This window comes from Xiphophorus hellerii, chromosome 9 (assembly GCF_003331165.1).
Source record: "Xiphophorus hellerii strain 12219 chromosome 9, Xiphophorus_hellerii-4.1, whole genome shotgun sequence".
Classification (NCBI taxonomy): Eukaryota; Metazoa; Chordata; class Actinopteri; order Cyprinodontiformes; family Poeciliidae; genus Xiphophorus; species Xiphophorus hellerii.
In genome coordinates this window covers 9,120,070-9,140,407 of record NC_045680.1, presented here as the reverse complement: position 1 = coordinate 9,140,407, position 20,338 = coordinate 9,120,070, and the positions used below count along the sequence as shown (strand labels likewise).

General features: G+C 35.4%; 1 protein-coding gene across 2 annotated transcripts; it reads left to right on the top strand.

The window, feature by feature from the left end:
• The first annotated feature begins 3,764 nt into the window (after nucleotides 1-3,764).
• jak3 (Janus kinase 3 (a protein tyrosine kinase, leukocyte)) lies at nucleotides 3,765-19,341 on the top strand. 2 transcript variants are annotated; one of them, XM_032573100.1, is made up of 25 exons: nucleotides 3,765-3,905; nucleotides 4,802-4,839; nucleotides 6,363-6,569; nucleotides 6,684-6,801; nucleotides 7,529-7,646; nucleotides 8,199-8,344; nucleotides 8,598-8,892; nucleotides 9,664-9,786; nucleotides 9,887-10,044; nucleotides 10,132-10,243; nucleotides 10,540-10,720; nucleotides 11,020-11,144; nucleotides 11,275-11,406; nucleotides 11,518-11,605; nucleotides 11,924-12,048; nucleotides 12,209-12,347; nucleotides 12,437-12,588; nucleotides 13,398-13,548; nucleotides 14,275-14,402; nucleotides 14,497-14,686; nucleotides 16,143-16,267; nucleotides 16,832-17,004; nucleotides 17,745-17,862; nucleotides 17,957-18,070; nucleotides 18,173-19,341. In XM_032573100.1, exons 3-25 carry the CDS (start codon nucleotides 6,365-6,367, stop codon nucleotides 18,275-18,277), a joined length of 3,321 nt encoding a protein of 1,106 aa, XP_032428991.1. In that variant the 5' UTR covers nucleotides 3,765-3,905; nucleotides 4,802-4,839; nucleotides 6,363-6,364; the 3' UTR covers nucleotides 18,278-19,341. The 2 variants fall into 2 exon arrangements, with proteins under 2 accessions (XP_032428991.1, XP_032428990.1); XM_032573099.1 differs by lacking the exon at nucleotides 4,802-4,839 and having other exon boundaries at nucleotides 3,766-3,905.
• The last annotated feature ends 997 nt before the right edge of the window (nucleotides 19,342-20,338 follow it).

The following is a 20,338-nucleotide window of genomic DNA, read 5'->3' as shown; positions in this document are numbered from 1 at the left end:
AAACATGTAAAAAGACAGTCACAAAGTCGGCCTTCTATCACCTGAAGAACATTTCCAGGATTAAAGGACTAATGTCTCAGCCAGATCTAGAGAAACTCATCCATGCGTTCATCTTCAGTCGTGTTGATTATTGCAACAGCGTCTTCACAGGTCTGTCCAACAAATTAATCAAACAGCTGCAGCTGATTCAGAATGCTGCTGCTCGCGTTCTCACTAAAACCAGGAAGATAGAGCACATAACACCAGTTCTAAAGTCCCTCCACTGGCTCCCTGTAGCTCAAAGAATAGACTTTAAAATACTGTTGTTAGTTTATAAATCACTGAACGGCTTAGCACCACAATACATTAAAGATATGCTTTCATTGTATCAACCTTCCAGACCTCTCAGGTCTTCCGGGTCTGGTCTGCTCTGCATCCCCAGAACCAGAACCAAACGAGGAGAAGCAGCTTTCAGCATCTATGCACCACGAATTTGGAACAAACTTCCAGAAAACTGTAAAACAGCTGAAACACTGACTTCTTTTAAATCTCAACTGAAAACCCACCTGTTTAGAATTGTATTTGAAATGTAATCAATTACAAATTTATTGATGTAACTTGACTTAATGATTGATTCTATATTGCATTGTGATTCTGTGTTTGTTATGATGTAAAGCACTTTGAAATGCCTTGCTGCTGAAATGTGCTATACAAATAAAATTTGATTGATTGATTGATTGATAAAATAGATGAATATTTGCCAAACCAATAAATTTGTGAATCCTAAAATATTCAATAAAACTGCAAACTATAATTCCAACTGTTCTATTAAGCAAATTCACAAAAAAGTATACCTTCCTTTTGAAGAGGTCTCTAACAAAATGAACATCAGTAAATCAACTATCTTATCTTCTTTCTAATACTGAAGCCTTTTGATCTATACATACCGTAAGTGATCATTAACGCCTCATCAGCAAAGCTGTTGTATGCCAATAGCTCTCTCTCTCAGATTGATTATTTTCATTCAATCTTAAAAGATCAATAAAGTCATTCTGTTCAAAAGTTCCTAATATTAATGGCAAGCACAAGGAATGCTTTTCAGTTACAAGAGGCCGTGTTTATGTCCATAGATGTATATTACAGTTGAAAGGAAAAAGAGCTGGTTCTAGTAAAAGAAATAACCATTTTAGCAGAGATTTACAAAAAAATGGTAAATGATGAGGAAACTGAAAATGACAACAGCAGCTGCAGATGTCTGATTGACTTTTTAGGCAGACCTTTGAAGACACTCTCGTGGTAATCAATTCAACTAAAGATTAACTCATGGATGACTTCCCTTAGCTCTTGCTGGGACTGGGAACTAAAGATAGGGCATGGTATGTGAAAGACATTTATTGTAAGGCTTCCGACACATCCTTATCTGAAGTGACACTAATTGCTGTAAAATAGTATTTTTTTAGATGACTACCATGTGTACCTGTAAATTGTTTCTATTGTGGTTACAAGCACTGGTTTTATTGTATATAAAACTCTGTAAGAAGCTTAAACTCAAAGTAGAGTTCAATCTTAAGTTTAAACAGTGTAATAAAACTCGGACGCTGTTTTCATCATAAGCTTTAAACATTTGACAGTAAAATGTTTGGCTATCTTTGTCTTTTACAGCAAACCTTGACCCAACTACATGCTGATGTGATAAGATCTGATTGGTATGAAACTGCTACACAAACGTCAGTTAAATGAAGATTGTAAAAGTTCCTAATGACAAAAAGATTCAACTTTATTGGAATATTAAAAATTATGTATTTCTCCCAGAAAAAATGAGACCTTTTATAGTTTTTATAAGTTTTGACAATGATTAATGATCAAAAAGGTCATTTTAGAAACAAAAGACTATAGAGGGCTTTTCCCTAATTTACTTTAATTCCAAAACAGTAGAAGTTTTCTGCTATTGTATTCAGTGCATTTGATGACTCAAGACCTGTTCAGCTTGTGTCAGTAAGTGCAGATTGTTGTGGCCAGTAGGAAAATGATGGTTAAAACTATCATTAAAAAGTTGTAAAACCTAAAATTTGTCTTTTGACTCTTACTGACCTTTGTGGAGCAAGAAATGGGAGAGACGTTCAGTGAGAAAACAACATATCTGACACCCCACATGCAATAGAGCTAACATCACACAGCGGTGGTCCAGCTCCATACCTTAGTTATTGTTAGATTTAAAAGAAGCTTTGTTTCCCTTTTTATGTATTCTCAAGTTTTCATGATTTTTCCCATTTTATGCCTGTTCCTGTGCAACAATTTCTGTTGATGACAGCAGGAGTAAACTCTCTGTCTCAGCAAACAGAGGGAAACACGAGGAGAAGCACATACATGCAAGTCTGGGAACAAAATGTCCCAAGTGAGTAACAGCAGTACGATGGGAAGAAGAGGTAAGCAAGAGGTTTGAACAAGGCCTAACATACATCAAGATTTTCTTTGGTCTTTGAACTCTTGAATGCTCTTTGTATTTACTCAGGTCATATTTATCCAGTATGTATTTATCTTTGATTGTCTGAAACAAGGCTGACATAAACAGCAAAAACAGAAGAAATCTGTCAGGAGCAAACACTTTTTCACTGAACATGTTTTCTTATCCATTGCATAGCATACACTCGCTTTACTTTATCAGTAAAATATCTGTAGGGCTGCTTGCAGTAAAATATGATTTTAATATGAAAGATGTCTATATGGTCTTACTGAACAGCTTCATGTTCCCTGTCAGAACAGAAGGCATGGCCTATGAGTCATTGTCTTTAGCATTAACAGGAAACTGGTAGTTAATCTGAGTTGATCAAATAACAAGGAAATCTAAATGATTGCAGCAAAAGTCTGTATTCGTTGGTATATTTTCATTATGAGGAAACAAACTCCACTAAAGGAATCCAGAAGCTAATTTGCACACATCTTAACAAATCTTTAACAAACTGAATAATGTTAACCAAGAGAACTTGTACATTTCCAACAAGTGCAAACAGCAACATGAAAAGTGCAATAAGAAAGTGAATTAAACTCATAGTACAAGCTGGATGTGAATGCAGTTTAGACCAGGTGGTTTTGGTAAAACTAGAACAGGAAGTTGCGCTGCTGAGAAGCGAAGCCACACTTGTCAGCTGGGTTTCTTTTCCTGAATTGTCAGATAAATCGATTTCTTGACAGACGGACGTTCTCTTCCACACAACATGAACTTCTCTCATGATTTTTGCATCATCAAGAAATCTTTTAAAAGAAAATAAAAAAGTTCTGTTTGAGTTTCTATAATAACATAATCATGGTGTCTAATTTTCTTATTGCTGCTTTATTTGTTGTACTATGGAGCAGCAAAAAGAGAATCTTGCTCTTTTACAATCAAGCTTTTGAATACTGCAAATTGTGAATGGAAACTGTCCATATTTGGAACAAGCATGACTGAAATACAATAGACAATGTTTTCATACACAGAAAATTAAACTGTTTTGGAGGCTCTGAATGTTCAGATATTTTGCTGTAAATGTGTCAGGTTCTCCACAGGCTCATTAAAAAAGATGCAACAGTAGGAGAGGATTCAGGAAGTCCAGTTTTAGGAGAAGAAATCTCCTTTTTTCAGTCAGTGGGATGCATATTGTGGTTAAGTTGCCTAAGTACTGAACAGAATATAATTTTGCATGAGAAGGTAAAGTTTTCTTTATGTTTTGTGACTGTGAGATAAAAAAAACCTGACAGCGATGAGACACTGTCGACATTTTTGGTACGCTTGTCAAAAATCAGGAAATCAGATAGGACTTCCTGTCAACACCCTGACACGCTGACAGTGACATACAGAGAGTAAGAAACGCAGAAGTTAAAAAAGGAAAGCACGAACTCACAGGAACAAACTGATGAACTGAAGAAATAAGGACATCCAAATGTAAAAGGTAACAGCTTGACCAGCAACTTTAGGTTTTAATAATATTTATGTTTGGTGCTTGATGTTGGGACTAATCAGGCAGTTGTTAGAAATTATGTGCTGGGTAAGGTTGACTGTTCTCAACTATGAGAACACTGAAATGTTTCTCTGTTTTGATCTGCTGTAGCTGTGTGTGTTCAGTGAATGCTTACCTTTAGAAATTTTAATGTTTCAATATTCCCTTTACTCTGATGTGTTTCAGTGTGAATTCTGTGATATATGTTATTTCCTGTGTTAGATAAGTAATTTAAGAGCCAGTTCTGAAACATGAAACAATGTGACAAAAGTTACCAAAGGGTTTCTGTACTTTACATGCTTAATTGCTCCTTCTGTAGTAGAGCATGGCGATCGGTTTCACAAAACCCCAGTGGGAATCCCCTAAGGTCTTTGAATATTATTAAATGTATTGTGCGTAACCACCTAAAAGGCAGTGGGACAACAGTGTACAACACAAGTAAAGACCGATACCATGTTAGTGTGAAGTCTCATATTGCTTCAGATTCTCAAAGTTACTCTTTTCTGATTGCAAGACAACAGAATTGACTTTATATTCAGATTCAAACAAAGCAACTAATTGGCCCCAAAATATATGAAGATTTTCAACCGATTAAGCATCTTGAGTAATAAACCGAGCCACAGGAAGTATGAAAGCTTATAACAGACATGACAGAGAAGACAGAGGGTTCATTAAAATTAAAAAATGCTGCTAATGGTTGTCTTGTTTGGCCCTGAAGAAGAACTTCATAAAGAATTAGAAGAACAGGATTTTTTTCCTGACGATGTCGTGTGAAGAAGAAATCTGCCAAAAAGCCGCTGACAATAATCCGTTAAATTTACTCCAGTTTTTTTTTTTCTTTGGTCTAGACAAGAGACCTAAGAACACTCAGAGGAAGGAGTAGCAGGTGTGTGTCTTCCAAAGCATTATTGATGTGTTGCTACAGCTTTGATGTTGGAAGTATGAGAGATTTGCAGTTCCATATGTGTGATGACTTGTTGATTGCAAAACTACACATTTCCTTATGCTTTTAATGTATTCAAAATATTATACTTCTAAAATTTAAGTAGTTGTCTGTGTGTCTTAACTGCTTTGTAATTAAAGTACACAACTAAGAACATCTGTAATTTCTTGGAGCAGAACATGTAACGTGTACTGAGTTTATTGAGTACAAGTTATTCAATAAACTGTCTTGTAGTTTATTGTCTTGTAGTTTATTGTATGTATGTCTTGTTGCATAATCTTGTTACAAGATTATGTCTTATAACAAGACATAATCTTGTTACAAGTTTTAGACATAATACAATCAATAAGGTTTGGAAAATACATAATTAAAGCAGAGAAATACATTGCCTCTTCAACCTTATTCTAGCTTTAATAACAAGACCATTAAGCTGAATATGTTTAAAACGGTCCTGGCCATATACTGTAAACATTGCTCTATGATGACACATCTTTTAATAGTAGCAACTAGACGTTTGGTCGTTTTGAGTAAATGGGACTTTCGAGGATTTTCTAAGTGTCTCAGGGGACCTATTGATTTAAGTGATTCATGTGTCACCTAAACAAGTTATGACAGAGTGAAAGGGCATATTTTGTCTCATGTAACCCTGTTTTGGTATTAATTGCAAAACAGTTATTGGAAATGCTCTTCTCACCAAAACAAAATGTAAACATATCTGTCATCTCTCAGATGCAGCCAGGTTTTATTCACAATAAGACATGACTCACATACTGTGCAGATGGACAGATATTTTGGCTTGATTTTCCTTTTTGTCACCTACTTGTCTAGTTTCATCAGTAATTTCAAAGACCCAAAGCAGACCACGGAAAGATGTGCCAAAAAGCTTTAAATGACCGTCAGCAAGTTTGTGGAAATATTTGTCTACAACATTTTGAAAAAAATAAACTTTATTGGATACAAAGAACAAGAAATCTAATGTGATAGTCTCAATGTCTAGCACATTACCTTGTATATTAAATGGTGTTTCATCATCCACTTTAATAATTTTTACTTTAGCTTTTTACATTTATTGAGGACAATGTTATATTCAAGCCTCATTTTATGTTTATGTAAATTTATATTTATTTATAGAGCTGGATATCAATTTTCACTCACATTTAGAAAAATCACTGTTCTATTCTCCCCTAGAACAGTAACATAAGAGAAGGGGAAATATTTGTCTCAACATTTTTCTAATCCATAGATAGATCCATAACTTTTTAGAAGATCAGTGCAAACCCCACAAAGGTCTTTTTTCTCATTCTTGACATTTTAGCACGACTGACCATCAAATTCTTCCTGAAATAATATTTTTACTCATTTCTCTGAGGTTTTCTCCCCACTGGAGGAAGTGTGACTTAAAATTGGGTTCTCATATAATTAAAATGGAGCAAATATCTGAATGCAATTGTCGATTTTATTCTCAGACATGCCGATGAATTTCAGAGAGGAAGAATCAACCCCCCTAGTGTTGAGAGACCGGGGGGGCAGCCAGAAGTCCAGTTCGAGCATGGAAGTCGGCTTACAAGTACACATCTACTTTTTTCCTGGCACAAAGGAAGCGACAGTGATACAAATTTCATCTGGACAGATAAGTGCAGAAAATGTTTGCATCCAAGCAGGAAAGAAAAGTGGTAAGAATGAATGGATGAATAAGACTGAGCAGGAATTTCTGGTTGGTTTGAGGTGCTGGTTGCCCAAATAAAGTTATGTGTAATTACTGTATATATATATTTTTTATTATCCAGGAATCTTACCAGTGTACCTGAGCCTTTTCGGTTTAGCCTCTGCAGATCTGTCATTTTGGTATTCACCATCACACATGTTTGACTCAGACGAAAACTTGGTCGTTCATTTTAGAGTGCGGTAAGTTCAATATTCAAAATTCAGTTTTAAAAAGCCATATGAATACTTTTAGAACTATTTCATGTAATCTTTAGTGTTATTATTACTAAATCAGTTAAAAGGAAGACAAAATTACTAATAAATGCAGATCTTTCAAGTGAAAATCTTACAAATGTGGAGTGTTTTGTTGCTTGTTTTATTGCATAAGTGTTGAAATGATTTACATTCAGAGTTAACAGTAGCTGTTTTATTTATTATTATTCCTCCAAATATACTGTATGTCTCAATGGGATGTAGGGAAAGTTTCTCAAAGCTACATAGATTAGTAGTATAATATAAGTGTAGCTCACCAACAACAATATGGGCATCTGCAGTAATTAAGGAGAAAAAGTTAACCCACCATGAAGATATATCTTATCAAATCATTTAACCTTTTAGGAACTGCACTTTGCACCATTTTGTATAAGCTTTGGACTTCTAATAACATTTGAAATATTCACTAAATACAAGAGGGAGTTGATTTGAAATATTATTCCAACAAGCTTTGCAACAAGATTCTGGATTATTAAAAAAATCCAGATTCTTAATTAGTATGCATAAAGTACATACTAATTAATGTGTGGTTCACATTAATTTCTGTACTTGGAAAGGGAACAACTAAATGAAAGACATGTAATTACTTGGCCTACATTTCAAAAGTAAGGCTTGCTTTGACTCAGAAAAAATAATGGATTTTTTATGTCTTCAGGTTTTTCTTCGGGAACTGGTTCGGCCAAGGACCAAGAACTTCATATCGCTACAGTCTGACAAAGGACAGAATCAGTCTGGTGCTTGACTACAATGTCATAGATTACCTTTTTGCTCAGGTAAAGTACATGAACATCATGCTCATTAATATTAAAGACAATAACTCACTCCAATATATTTTATATCAGTGTATTAATGATGTACAATTACAAAGGAAGGCAGCCTGTAAAAAAGTGACTTAAACACAATATCTTTCTTGTAGTTTAAAAACATTCGTAGACATTTTACTGTCTCATGTAAGATTTTTTAAAGGGCACTGATGCTCATTCAGTATATATGAAATAGCGAAAGTCAAAGGTTAACACCCACAATTTCACACATCCTCAGTGCCAATGAGTAGACTGAAACAAAAAGTGTGTTTAGAGCAGCTTTTCAATTCCAACTCAAAGAAATACTTATTAATGCACCGACATTGACAAAAAAAATTTTTTTTACATAGGGTAGGGTTATGGTTATGGTTAAGTTGAGCAGAACCTATTTTGTAGATTTTTGTAATTTTTAGTGTAAAAATGTAGTTAGGAAAAACAAAAGGCTGAATATTGCATGTTTCTCAGAAAGTAAGGCATGTATGGCACATTAAAGAGTGTACCCTGGTTTCTTTTGGTGTTTAGTTGAGAAGTGACTTCATTGCGAGTGAAGCAGGAATCGTTCCACCTTTGAGCGCCCAGGAGGAATGCCTCGGCCTTGCTGTGCTGGACTTGTGGAGAATGGCTAAAGAGCGACGCCAGACTATAAGAGAGCTCTGCAAAACTGTCAGGTATTTACAGCTTAATAAAGCTTTATTTTATTTTTCATAATAGATGACAAAGTGTTTGCACCGAATCTCAGTTTTTCAGGCTAAAGTTTTTGATGTGTTTTTTTGGGGGGAGGGGTGTATGCAGCTAGCAAAAGAACACATAATAATACATATTATGTACTCTTTTATTTGAACTACTATAGCATTTCTAGTGAAAATATGCTATATTTGTTAAAGTCTCTTTTTTTTATATACATGGATTGCCCTTCCTCAGCTATAAATCATGCCTCCCCAAGTCACATCGGCATGAAATCCAGAAACGAAACCGCCTGGACCGCTTTCGAATCAGGAACACCCTTAAGCGTTTCTTGAAAAAGCTTGGCAAATGCTCAGTGGACGAATACAGCCTAAAGCTCAAATACCTGATTGAACTGGCTGGCATCGAGCCGTCTCTTGGGAGTGAGACCTTCCGTGTCAATCGTTCTTCCTCCCACTCAGAAGCAACTTTCACCCTTCTGCGGGTCTGTGGGGAGACAGGAATTCAAACTGGTCAACTTGACGGTGCCCTGGTAAGAGCAAAGAGTTTGTACACAATGAAGGTTATTCAGTTGGGTTCAATATTTAGATGAACAACTTATAATTTCAGTTAATTGATCTTATTTCTCAGTGTATGAAAACTATGTTTTTAAACATTGGTGCAGTGCCAGTGTCAAATAGGACCTTTGGGTTTAGTGGGATTTCAGAATTACAGGTGACGATATTTAGGTTTCAAGGGGTTCCTCAGTTTTGAGAATTTTGCATTTCACACTTGAATGTCCAAACAAAGTCTATGAGTTTCAACTAGTCATGCAGTTCAAAACATTAGCAATAAAGGAGTCAACCCTATAACATAGACTACATTGATTAGGATATGTTGATATTCAAGCAGTTTGAATGAACTACTAATCATTCCTTTAAAAAGTTCAGAAGGATTTCAACCAAACTGTAATCAGTCAATCAAAACACTGTAACCTCATCAGTGTATTCCAGGATGAGGACATTTATATTAAGGATACAAGCCAGCCCAGAGGACCAAACCTTGAGGTGTCCCAAAGTACAGTAGGTTAGCACAGTGTATAAAGACTTTTAGCCAAATCTTGCACAAGTTTCCAATTGCAAGATTGGAAACAATAGAGCATCAATTTAAGTACGAGGTCAAACACTTGTAGACATCTTCATATAACTGGTTGCCCTTATGTTCCAGGGTTTAATTGTTCCATCTTTTTGGTCAAGTGCTACTTTGTTACCCTTAGTAGAGAAAGAGTTTTTGTTATAAAATAAGTCCATCTGCTTTTTTTTAGGAATGGCAGACCTTCTGTGATTTCCATGAAATTGTAGACATCAGCATTAAGAGAATCTTAAACGAGATGGTCCCACAAGACAGCAGGATGGTAACAATAACTCGGAAGGATGACAGATGCTTGGTAAATACTTCTTTATAAAAACTTTTCTTAATTTATATTTTATATTAAAGTTTTGCTTTTGTATTCTTAAACTGATTGGTTTTCTCATTTGCCATTATAGGAAGCTAGTTTCCAGAGTCGCAAAGAGGCACTTTCGTTTATGTCGCTGATTGACGGCTATTTCAGACTAATCACCGACTCAAGCCATTTCTTCTGTCAAGACATTGCTCCACCAAGCCTTCTAGAGGGACTCAAAAACTATTGTCATGGCCCTATCACGTGAGTCTTTTTGAACAAATGTTTAATTTGACTATTATTTTGGCGTGAACCTGTTTAAGATATCTCTTTTACATTTTGTGGAATCAGATCAGAGTTTGCAGTCAACAAGCTGAAAAGGTCAGGATGTACAGGCGGTACCTTCCTTATACGGCAGAGTCCAAAGAACTACAAGAACTTCTTCCTCACTGTTTGTGTTCAGGTAAAGACAGCAGGCGATAAGAATTATACACTCATTAATTTTCAAATGGCTTATGCAGCTCTTTTGTGCATTTTAATAACCTGACATCAAAAAGAGAAAGTCTTTGGAGCCCTTTGGATTTATATACTGTTGAAAGATCCTTTAAAAAGTATTATAGGAGTCACAATCAATTTTATGATTTAGTATAACTGGCCATTATACACTGATGATGACGTCCTTGTTCTTTTTTAATACTACTTCTTTATCTATAACCTATTGTAAATTGTAAATTAAATCTATTTGTTCTATTTCTGCAGACCCCTCTTGGCCTTGATTATAAGGACTGTCTCATTACTAAAAATGAGAGCTACAGTCTTCCTGGTCTCACAAAATCATTTTCCAGCTTGAGAGAACTCACCAACTATTACCAACACAACAAGCTGCTGTTGGCCGAAATACCCGTCAAGTTAACTCGCTGCTGTCCACCTCGACCCAAAGGTACAAAGTTATGTGAGTTCAGGGACACTTAGGTAAATGTAAAGGTTGAAAGACAAAAAGAGAGCTGCAGTGCTGCATCATCAAATGGTTCAATTGAAATGTCTGCAGCTACTCAACAAAGTATTATGGATAAATAGGCTATTTTTTGAATTAGTTGAATAAATTTCACAATATCCCATTTATCATATAAGCTCAAGATTGCTTTGTAATAATGACTAGATCTGAAGTTACAGCCAATGTTCTCATACAGCGCATATGTGTTCAAGTGAAAGTGAACATATCTATTTCTGACTCTGCAGAACTCACAAATCTCATAATTGTAAGAAACAGCAGCTTGTTTGAAGCTCAAGGATCTCCAACACCTGAAAGAAACAAGTTCAGTCACATTCAGATCCACATGATCAAATTTGGAGACCTGAACTGGGTAAGTATTCAGATGTGGGACCAAAACTAACATAGCGCAACCTTTATATTTGGGCTGTATGATTTTTATTTTTGTTCTTACTTAAGTCCCTCACAGCAATTAGTGCAATGACTTTGGTATTTCATGTCAGGGTGACAGCCTTGGACAGGGCACCTTCACCCGAATCTTTAAAGGCTACAAAACTGACATCCGTGATGGAGGAAAACACATGACTGAAGTCATCCTAAAGGAGCTTGATTCTGCTTACAAGAACTGTTGGGAGGTGGGTTTTTGTGAAGTAAAGCAGAATGTGGGAGTCATTAAAGATTCAGTAAATTCAAGTTCCCTTTATATGTATGTTTTGTGTAACATTACTATATTTTCTTTTCCTCAGTCACTCTTTGAAGCTGCCAGTTTGATGAGCCAAATTTCTCACAAACACCTCCTCCATGTATATGGAGTCAGTGTACATGAATCGCAAAGTAAGTTCAAGCCAACTAGATTTTCTTATTGTTTCAACCCTTTTTATAATAGTAAAATGAAGTGTTTTAACTGATCCAAACAGCATGTGAGACAAAAACAGCATAAAATTTTAGTGACAAAGGTTAATTTCCTGAAATTTAATTGATGTTTTTGGTAAAAATCCACTGCGTTTGCCACAATATGTTACACGTCCAGTGCTAATTTAGTCTCCCTCAGTCCTCATGTGACCCTGCTCAGCTCTTGTGCTCGTGTGCGAGCAGTTGAGAATTTGTATTTGAAGCCCAGCTGTAGAAACAGATCTTGCTGTGCCGTTACAGACATCATGGTTCAGGAGTTTGTCAAGTACGGAGCCCTTGACCTGTACTTGAAAAGAGGAACATCTGTCTCAGTGAGCTGGAAACTCAGTATAGCCAAACAGCTTGCATGTGCACTCAACTTCCTGGTAAGAAAGACATTTTACAAAGAGGAAAACAGAGTCTGCAGAAAGTTAGGTTAAATTTGCTTATGTGAAAGCTTTACAGGTTTTGGAAATACCCCGCAAAACACAGTAGAATAAAACTTTAAATATTTGTGCTTAAGATAACATTACAATTCCATTACAGGAAGAGCAAAACATTGTTCATGGAAATATCTGTGCTAAAAACCTGCTGCTGGCAAGAGAAGGTGACCCCTCGCTGGGCAGCTCTCCCTTCATCAAGCTGAGTGACCCGGGCATCAGTGTGGTCATGATGGGAAATGATGGTAACATTAAAATATATATATATATATTTCACATCATGTCTTAAACAAATAAAAAGATCTGAGTTAATTAATGGATTTTTTTTTTTCAGTTATTCTGGATAGGATTCCCTGGGTGGCTCCTGAGGTGCTTGATGCCCCAGATAATCTGACACTCGAGTGCGATAAGTGGAGCTTTGGTGCCACTTTGTGGGAAATCTTCAACGATGGAAACTCCCCATTGAGAGGCTGGAACTTAGATGAGGTATAGTCATTCATGTAACGCAGAGGCTGTGCAGCGTTACAAGTCACTACTTATTCAGTTGAGACTGAGTGGGAACACTTTTTAATGTTCCCTAATAATTTGTGCAGATCATCAGATTTGCTTTATTAAAAATGTAAGTTTGAATTAGTCATGTGCAAAAGAAATGTGTTTGGAGGATAGAAAACTATATTTAAGTTTTCAGGATTTTTTATATTCTTATTTTGTATTTTTGTGAATCAAGTCTTCCCAAATTGTTCTTGATAGGTGGATTTATGTCTTAACATAAATGCTTTTATGTGTTTAATGGTACTAAAACTTTAGAAGGTTAGGACAAAATCAAGCAATAACATTTTTAATTGCTCACTAATCTTTTGTATTAGTTTTATTGCATTTGTGATTATTCTGATTCTGCTAATACATAATCCTGCTAAGGTGTAGAGCTCTTCATTTATAAAAATAAATTCTATTTCATTTCCAATTTTGGCTCCAAACAATCTAAAAAATATAAGACTTAAAACGAATAATTAAATTTATTCATCCATACTGCTTTGCATGTATATTTCTGTTGTGTTCCTGCATTGGTAAATATGTTAAAAGCACTAAACTACTATAATAGTGCTATAATAATGTCAACCACTGAAAAAACTTTCACAACAGAGCCATATTTGCCCACGAGGGGAACACATTCATGCACAGATCGATCAGTGGGCAGCTCTGGGTTATGTGCCTTTCACTCTGACATAGTCAGACCAGCAACTTTCCAATTGTCAAGCACTTATGAAATGTGCTTGTTTGTGTTTTTGGTGCAGAAGAGGAGTTTTTATGAGAACATGCATCAGCTGCCTCCTTCCCAGTGGACAGAGTTAGCAGATCTGATCACTCAGTGCATGGACTATGACGCCTCCTTCAGACCATCGTGTCGCAGTATCATCCGTCAGCTCAACAGTCTCATCACATCAGGTAGTAACCCACGCTAAAATAAAACATTTCTGCAAACCAGAACCACCTGTGGGAAGCAGTGCCAGTCACAATCAGGCCAGCTGACAGCTTTGCCTTGGCATGATACTCACACCCACAACATTATGTAATTAGTAAAATATTAATTAATATTTACCATTTAAAGGCCTAATTAATCTTATCTATCTGTAGTCTGTAAACTGTAGCTACAACTTGCTCCTCAGGTGACCAGTACCAATTCTTTTATCAAAGTGATGGAGGCTGGCTGACTCAGAGCGGAGGGACAGACTGAAGCTGAATATTTTCTTCTCTGTCTGTAGCATTTCAAGCTCTACTAGACGCTTAAGAACTCCAAGCCAGAAGTTGTGTTGGCGACCAAACCAAATATCAGCCTTATATTTTTCTCCACCATGAAGCAAAAAATATACTCAACTATAATTTGATAGTTAGAGAGTCTACTTCTAGGCCTCCTCTGCCTTAACCAGGGAAAACTAACTTGGTTGTCCTCGCCTGTTGGCGGCCATGGTCTCAATTATTCTAATCATCTCTTTTTTTATAGCTTTTTGTGGAATAAATATTTACCTGTGTAAAATTTTAATTAGATTAAAACTTTGTTGTTTTAAATGTCTTTGTACTGTGTATAAATGCTTATGTACTATAGTAATTTCTATATTTACAAGACATTGTATTTAATGCAGCTGCTTTGTGTATTTATATGTTTTGTGACAGATTACGTAATACTTCACGCTACTGAACCGGTGACACAGAGCCCCATGTCCAAAGCTCTCAACCTTGTTCCACATGATCAAACACTGTTTGAGGAAAGACACTTATGCTACATCTCCCCACTGGGAAAAGTAAGTTTGAAACAACAAATTATCTACCAAATCTTGCATCATATTTGACTTTTGCAGAATGGTCATTCCCAGAATCATCTGGTTATATCTGCAGGGAAACTTTGGGTGTGTTGAGCTTTGTCGCTACGACCCTTTGGGTGATAACACTGGTGAGCTTGTGGCTGTGAAGAAGCTCCAGCATAACAAAGGCTCCAATCTAGAGGATTTCCAGAAGGAGGTTAAAATGCTCAGTGTTTTACATTGTGACTACATTGTCAAGTACAGAGGAGTCTGCTACAGCATGGGTAAAAATGACATACACACTTATGGACTGGAACATAACAGAAAAAGACTTTAAAAAATTCTCAAAAGAGAATAAAATTTAAAACCTAAAATTGTTGCTGAATAATCAAATCCTATGTTATTTATTAGATTATGTCTAATTATTATTTATGTTTTAATTAATATTATCTCAGGAAAGCATGCTTTTAGAGACATTTGAAACTTACCATTGTATTTCAGTGATTCTTGAAGAGGGACAAAAGAGGTCCTACGGATAAAGCACAAAATTTGAATACATTTTTTAAATATCTGACTAAACTAACCAGGGCCATGTGAGCACAACAATGTATGTTTTTCTGGTGTTTGCTGAATATTGTAGTAGGAGGATGGTGTCTTTAAAATCCCTCGTCTTGGAGCAGAACTCAATACATTATAATAGTTTAAAACAATTAAAGAAATACTAAGTGACAATTAAGTATAAGTATTCAAATAAATAATTATAAAAGTCTCAATAAATTTAATAAAAAATCATTTTAATATATTTTCCAACTCAATTGAAATTTGTCCCAAGTTTTTGTCAACACAGTCAGACATAAAAAAAAAAAAATGTTAAAAAAATCAGGCCTTATTGGGGGGCATCACAACTTCTGAGGACCCCATGACCTCTTCCTTTGCTAAGAGGACTAAGGAGCTCTAGTTAGCTAATGTTATTCTTTTGTGTTTTCTTCTGTTTTCTTCCTAAATTGCTTGTCACAACCATGATGTGTCAACACCATAACTGACAATTTATAAAACTTTGATGAAATTTTGTTAAATAAATGCTTAATTTTATTGTATTGTAAACAATTTCATGGACCTGATGAGCTACAATATCGCATGGTAGTTTGTCATTTCGTCAACTCCATCAGAGTTTTTATCTGACAGTGTGACTCTTTCAGTGATACTGTTGACAAATCTCACTTAAATGTGCAGTTAATTCATTTTAATGTATTTTACATAAATGGCATTACTTCACATGCATCAAGTATTTCTTTTTACTCACTAGTTTGTCACCACCTTCTGTTCTGCGTCAACTCCGTCAGATGGACTTTGTGTTGTTTTTTGTTTTAAATAATATTTCTTTTGTTTTTTGAGAAGAATTTGTCTTTAAAACCGAGTAAAAATATCACTAATAGGGTCATTAAAAAAATAATTTTATATTTATTTTTGTCAGATGGTGATGACAAAGTTCTAGGTTAGGTCCATTAAAAATGTAATTTTCAAAAAAATGTTGCAACTGGGAGCCTGAACCTTAGCAACGTTACATTTCCAAACCATTATTTGTCATATTTGAATACATAAGCTTGAGGAATAATTCAATTTTTGTTTTTGCAAAATTTAAACCCATTTTGTCCCACTTCTCAAGGATCACTGATTTATGCACATATGACATTATGCACTTGGCTAACCTGCTTTATTGATTTGCTTGCTTGTTCACAGGTCGCCTTAGCATGAGCTTAGTGATGGAGTATCTTCCGTATGGCAGCCTTAATGGCTATGTGTGGACTAACCGTCATAACATCACCACCAGGCGGATGCTGCTTTTTTCTTCTCAGATTTGTAAGGTAAAGGTCACAGACATCAGCCTTTTCCAAATACATCAAAATGAATGAGGCTTATATTTGATTAACAAAAATGCAAAGTTCAAATCTTTACTATCACAAAGTATGGCTCACAGTGGTTGAAGTATGTATGAAATATACTGATGCAATTAGAATTTTTATGTCCATTGCATATATAAACATGCAAATCAAAAATGTCCAATCTAACAGCAACATCACATGCAAATTCTGACTGTGCCAGCTGATATGTTGGTCAGCTTGTTCTCTCAAATCAGTGCTACTTCAGTTTGGATCTTAACATAAAGTAGGAAAAACATGAAGTTTTTTTCAGTTTTAAATTTAGCAAACATGCTGAGGAAGCACTTCTGTTTTCTCCGAACCTGTAACGCAACAAATCCCCAGGATAACAATTTTGATAGGCCTTTTTGACTAGTAGTCCAACCAAACAAGCAATAACAAAAAACTCTTAGGTAAAAATCTTGACTAAAAATAGCTCACTAATTGCAGGTTTGACTATTTCTTTTCTGCCTCACATTCTTTTGTGCTCACCTGTCTTAACTTTTGTAGGGAATGGAGTACTTGCAGACGCAGCGTTATGTCCACAGAGACCTTGCAGCAAGAAATATTCTTGTTGCCAATGAGTCGCTGGTGAAAATTGCCGATTTTGGACTGACGAAGGTCCTTCCCTTTGATAAGGAGTACTACCGCCTCTCACAGCCTGGACAGAGCCCCCTCTTCTGGTATGATTTCTCCTGTTTGAAATATACACGAGTCAACAAAGTACAACTAGCAGCATTTTTAAACAAAAAAAAACAAACAAATTAAACATCACTTATAATATGTAAAGCACCAACTATCTAGATCAGGGGACTCAAACTCCAGGCCTCGAGGGCCGCAGTCCTGCAGTTTTTAGATGTGCCACAGGTACAAAACACTGGAATGAAATGACTTAATGACCTTCTCCTTGTGTAGATCAGTTTTCCAGAGCCTTAATGACCTAATTATTCTGTTCAGGTGTGGTGCAGCAGAGGCACATCTAAAAGTTGCAGGACTGCGGCCCTCGAGGACTGGAGTTTGAGACCCCTGATCTAGATCAATATGTGAAAACATTTTCCTCCTGTTTTACTGCCTGATGTGACCTTGGTTTATAGGTCACATTTAAATCACAAATTTAAGATCAAGTTAGAAAAAAAGAGTGGATTTGAGTGGACCTACTCCCCTTCATGGGCATGAATGCACTTGGGTGTCATTAGAGCTATTCTCTTTGTGCGTACGATATTGAGATGTGATGTAACAGCCATACTTTATAGCTGATACCACGTTCAGCACAATCAAAAAGGATCAGGGTCTCCTTATAGAGCTGACATGATCATTGCAAAAGTTTCAACCAAGCATCCAGCATCAAAGTTCTTGACCTGAAATGTAAAATAAAAGTCTGTGTGAAGCTTTTGATAAAACCTTGTTGCTGCATGTTTTGCAGGTTAGCTCCAGAGTGCCTTAATGAAAATAAATTTTCCCACAAATCAGATGTCTGGAGTTTCGGGATTGTTCTCCATGAGCTCTTCTCCTACTGTGATAATAGCATCAATCCCAAAAGAGTAAGAAAATGGGACATTGTTACATTCAGAAATGTAGGGTGTCTAATGTTTATTTTAAATAATAATAATTACAATAATATTTTTTTCTGCTCAGCTTTGTTTGCAGGAGATTGGAGAAAATGTCCAAGGTACATCTCTTTCAATGCATCTGGCAAACATGCTGGCGAGCAACTGGAGGTTGCCAGCTCCTCCAAGATGCCCTCTGCAGGTGTGTTTGCTCTGTCTCAGTATTGGGCACCACCTGAATAAAAAAAAACGAATTTACAAATATAATTTGTTACATCTAATCCTTGTCCCATATTAATCCCAGGTCTACAGTTTGATGAAGGACTGCTGGACATATGACTTTGACAAGCGTCCGTCTTTCTCTGAGCTGTCAAAAAAGGTTGAAAATATGATCCAGGATGACAGATAAAACCCAAAAGGCTGAGAAAGAGGCCTTGCTGAACCACACAGACAGTGTTTAACAGCAGCAGTATTGAATTATACATTTTATTTATTGTCTTCCTAAGCAGTATTTCCTTTATTTTTGTTCTTTCCTGTATTTGGAAGCCTGTGGATACTTGGTAATGAGTAATGGGATTGTGTACATTGGTTTCAGTGAAAGCAGCAAAAGTTAATGTACAGCTTTTTAATGCTCCTTAACACATCATATTGCTGGGATATTTTATTTTTATTTTTTTTTTACATACAAAGCTGTAGGAGTCATAAACAGAACATTTTGCATTTAACATAAGACTGAACAAAAACTTTCATTGCATAGATATGGATTTAATTTCAATATAAGTGCTTTGATAAATAATTATTTCTAATCTCTGCAGATACTTTGTAGTTGTAGCATTTGACAAGTACTGACAGTTTGGCTTAAAATATATCTATGTGTAGAGTTTCTCAAAGGTTTCTTTAGTGTCACTGAATATCCTCAGACATTTAATTGTAAATGGTTAACTTCAAAGTAAGTAAAATCCCCTCTTAGCAATGCCGTTTAATTAAATTAATCTAATCATAGCTTTTATATGTATATTTTTTTGCTTTCTTTAAAAGATCTGACAGAATCACCGAGTAATCTAATTGTCATTAGTAATATGGATAAATAATTAATCTTTTTAAGGCTATTTCTAAATTCAAAATAAGCAAATATGTAAACATCTTCAGGCAGAACATTTCAATTGATTATTTAAAAAATTGTAAGAACAACAAAATGTAGGAAATGATTTTGTCAATCTCATTGTTTATAGAGAAAATTTGTTAAAGATCATCTAATGAGTTTCAGAGATTTGATTGCAGGTAAAGTATTTTTCAGGTTTTATTAATATTACTGCTTTATATAAATATATAATTTAGTATAACAATGATTTTTCATTTATGCTGTTTGTTGCCTTGTGTTCGAACCGATTCGCTGAGTAAATATTCATTTTGTCCTCTTGATTCTTTGTTTCTTTCATAAAAACAAATTTCAATAAACCTTCTTCTGATGTACATTTTGTCTTGAAATTTAATTAAAGATAAGTTTGTTGCAAACTTTTGCCTCTGTCTATTTGCTGGTAATGCATGATGTTACTTTACTTGCCTCCACTGTCACAAACTTCATCTGCTCTGTACAACGGTGTTTCTGTAAGGTACTTCTACTGGGTTGGACAGGCAGCCTGTTGATTAGTTTTAGCACTACTGCTGCCACCTAGTGACTTACCTATGGCTACGCATCACTATTTTTTAAAAATAAGAGAAGTTTTGGATAACATAGTTAAATAAAACAAAACAATTAATTGAATTTTAGATAACTTGCTGTCAATCATCTGGAGATTTGCTATAACAAAATTGTCATTATATGGACAATATGATGAACTCAGCTTTCAAACACTGGGACATTAGTGTTTTTCCAGTGCAGTGGAGATTGTTATACTATAAGTTTAATTAGTTTATAAAATCCTCAGGCAATATTCATGATCCCAGTTTTCTCTGTATTTAGTCTCATAGTTGGGATCATCTGTTGTTCCTTCTCTTTATTTCCTGCTTCACAAAGCCTAAATTATTCATAGTTTTTACATACTGAATGTCTGCTACCAGGCTTCAGACCTAACAGGTGCCATGTTGTGATTGCATGATCTGTTTTGCCAACTTTTCTCTTTTTTGATTTACCACGTGTCATGTTTACACATGACATGTGGCATAGAATGAAAAGAAAGCACTAATAAGCTGTGTGTAATGTGTCATTCTTTTGCCATGACAAGTAAAATAAACTGCAGTTAGTTAATTTTCAAATTTAAAAAAATGCTTCTAATCTTTAGCCCCTGAGATATGACATTTAATTTTCTTCTAAATTACTTGCTTTTGGAAAAACATATCGTTTCTGCTTATGTTTCACTTTCTCACGCTTACATTTCATCTCTAAGTTTGAGCCTTAATCACTTAATCTATTCAAACCAAGTTCCTGGAATAAGATACTGCATTATGTTTTTTGAAAAATGACCTACCT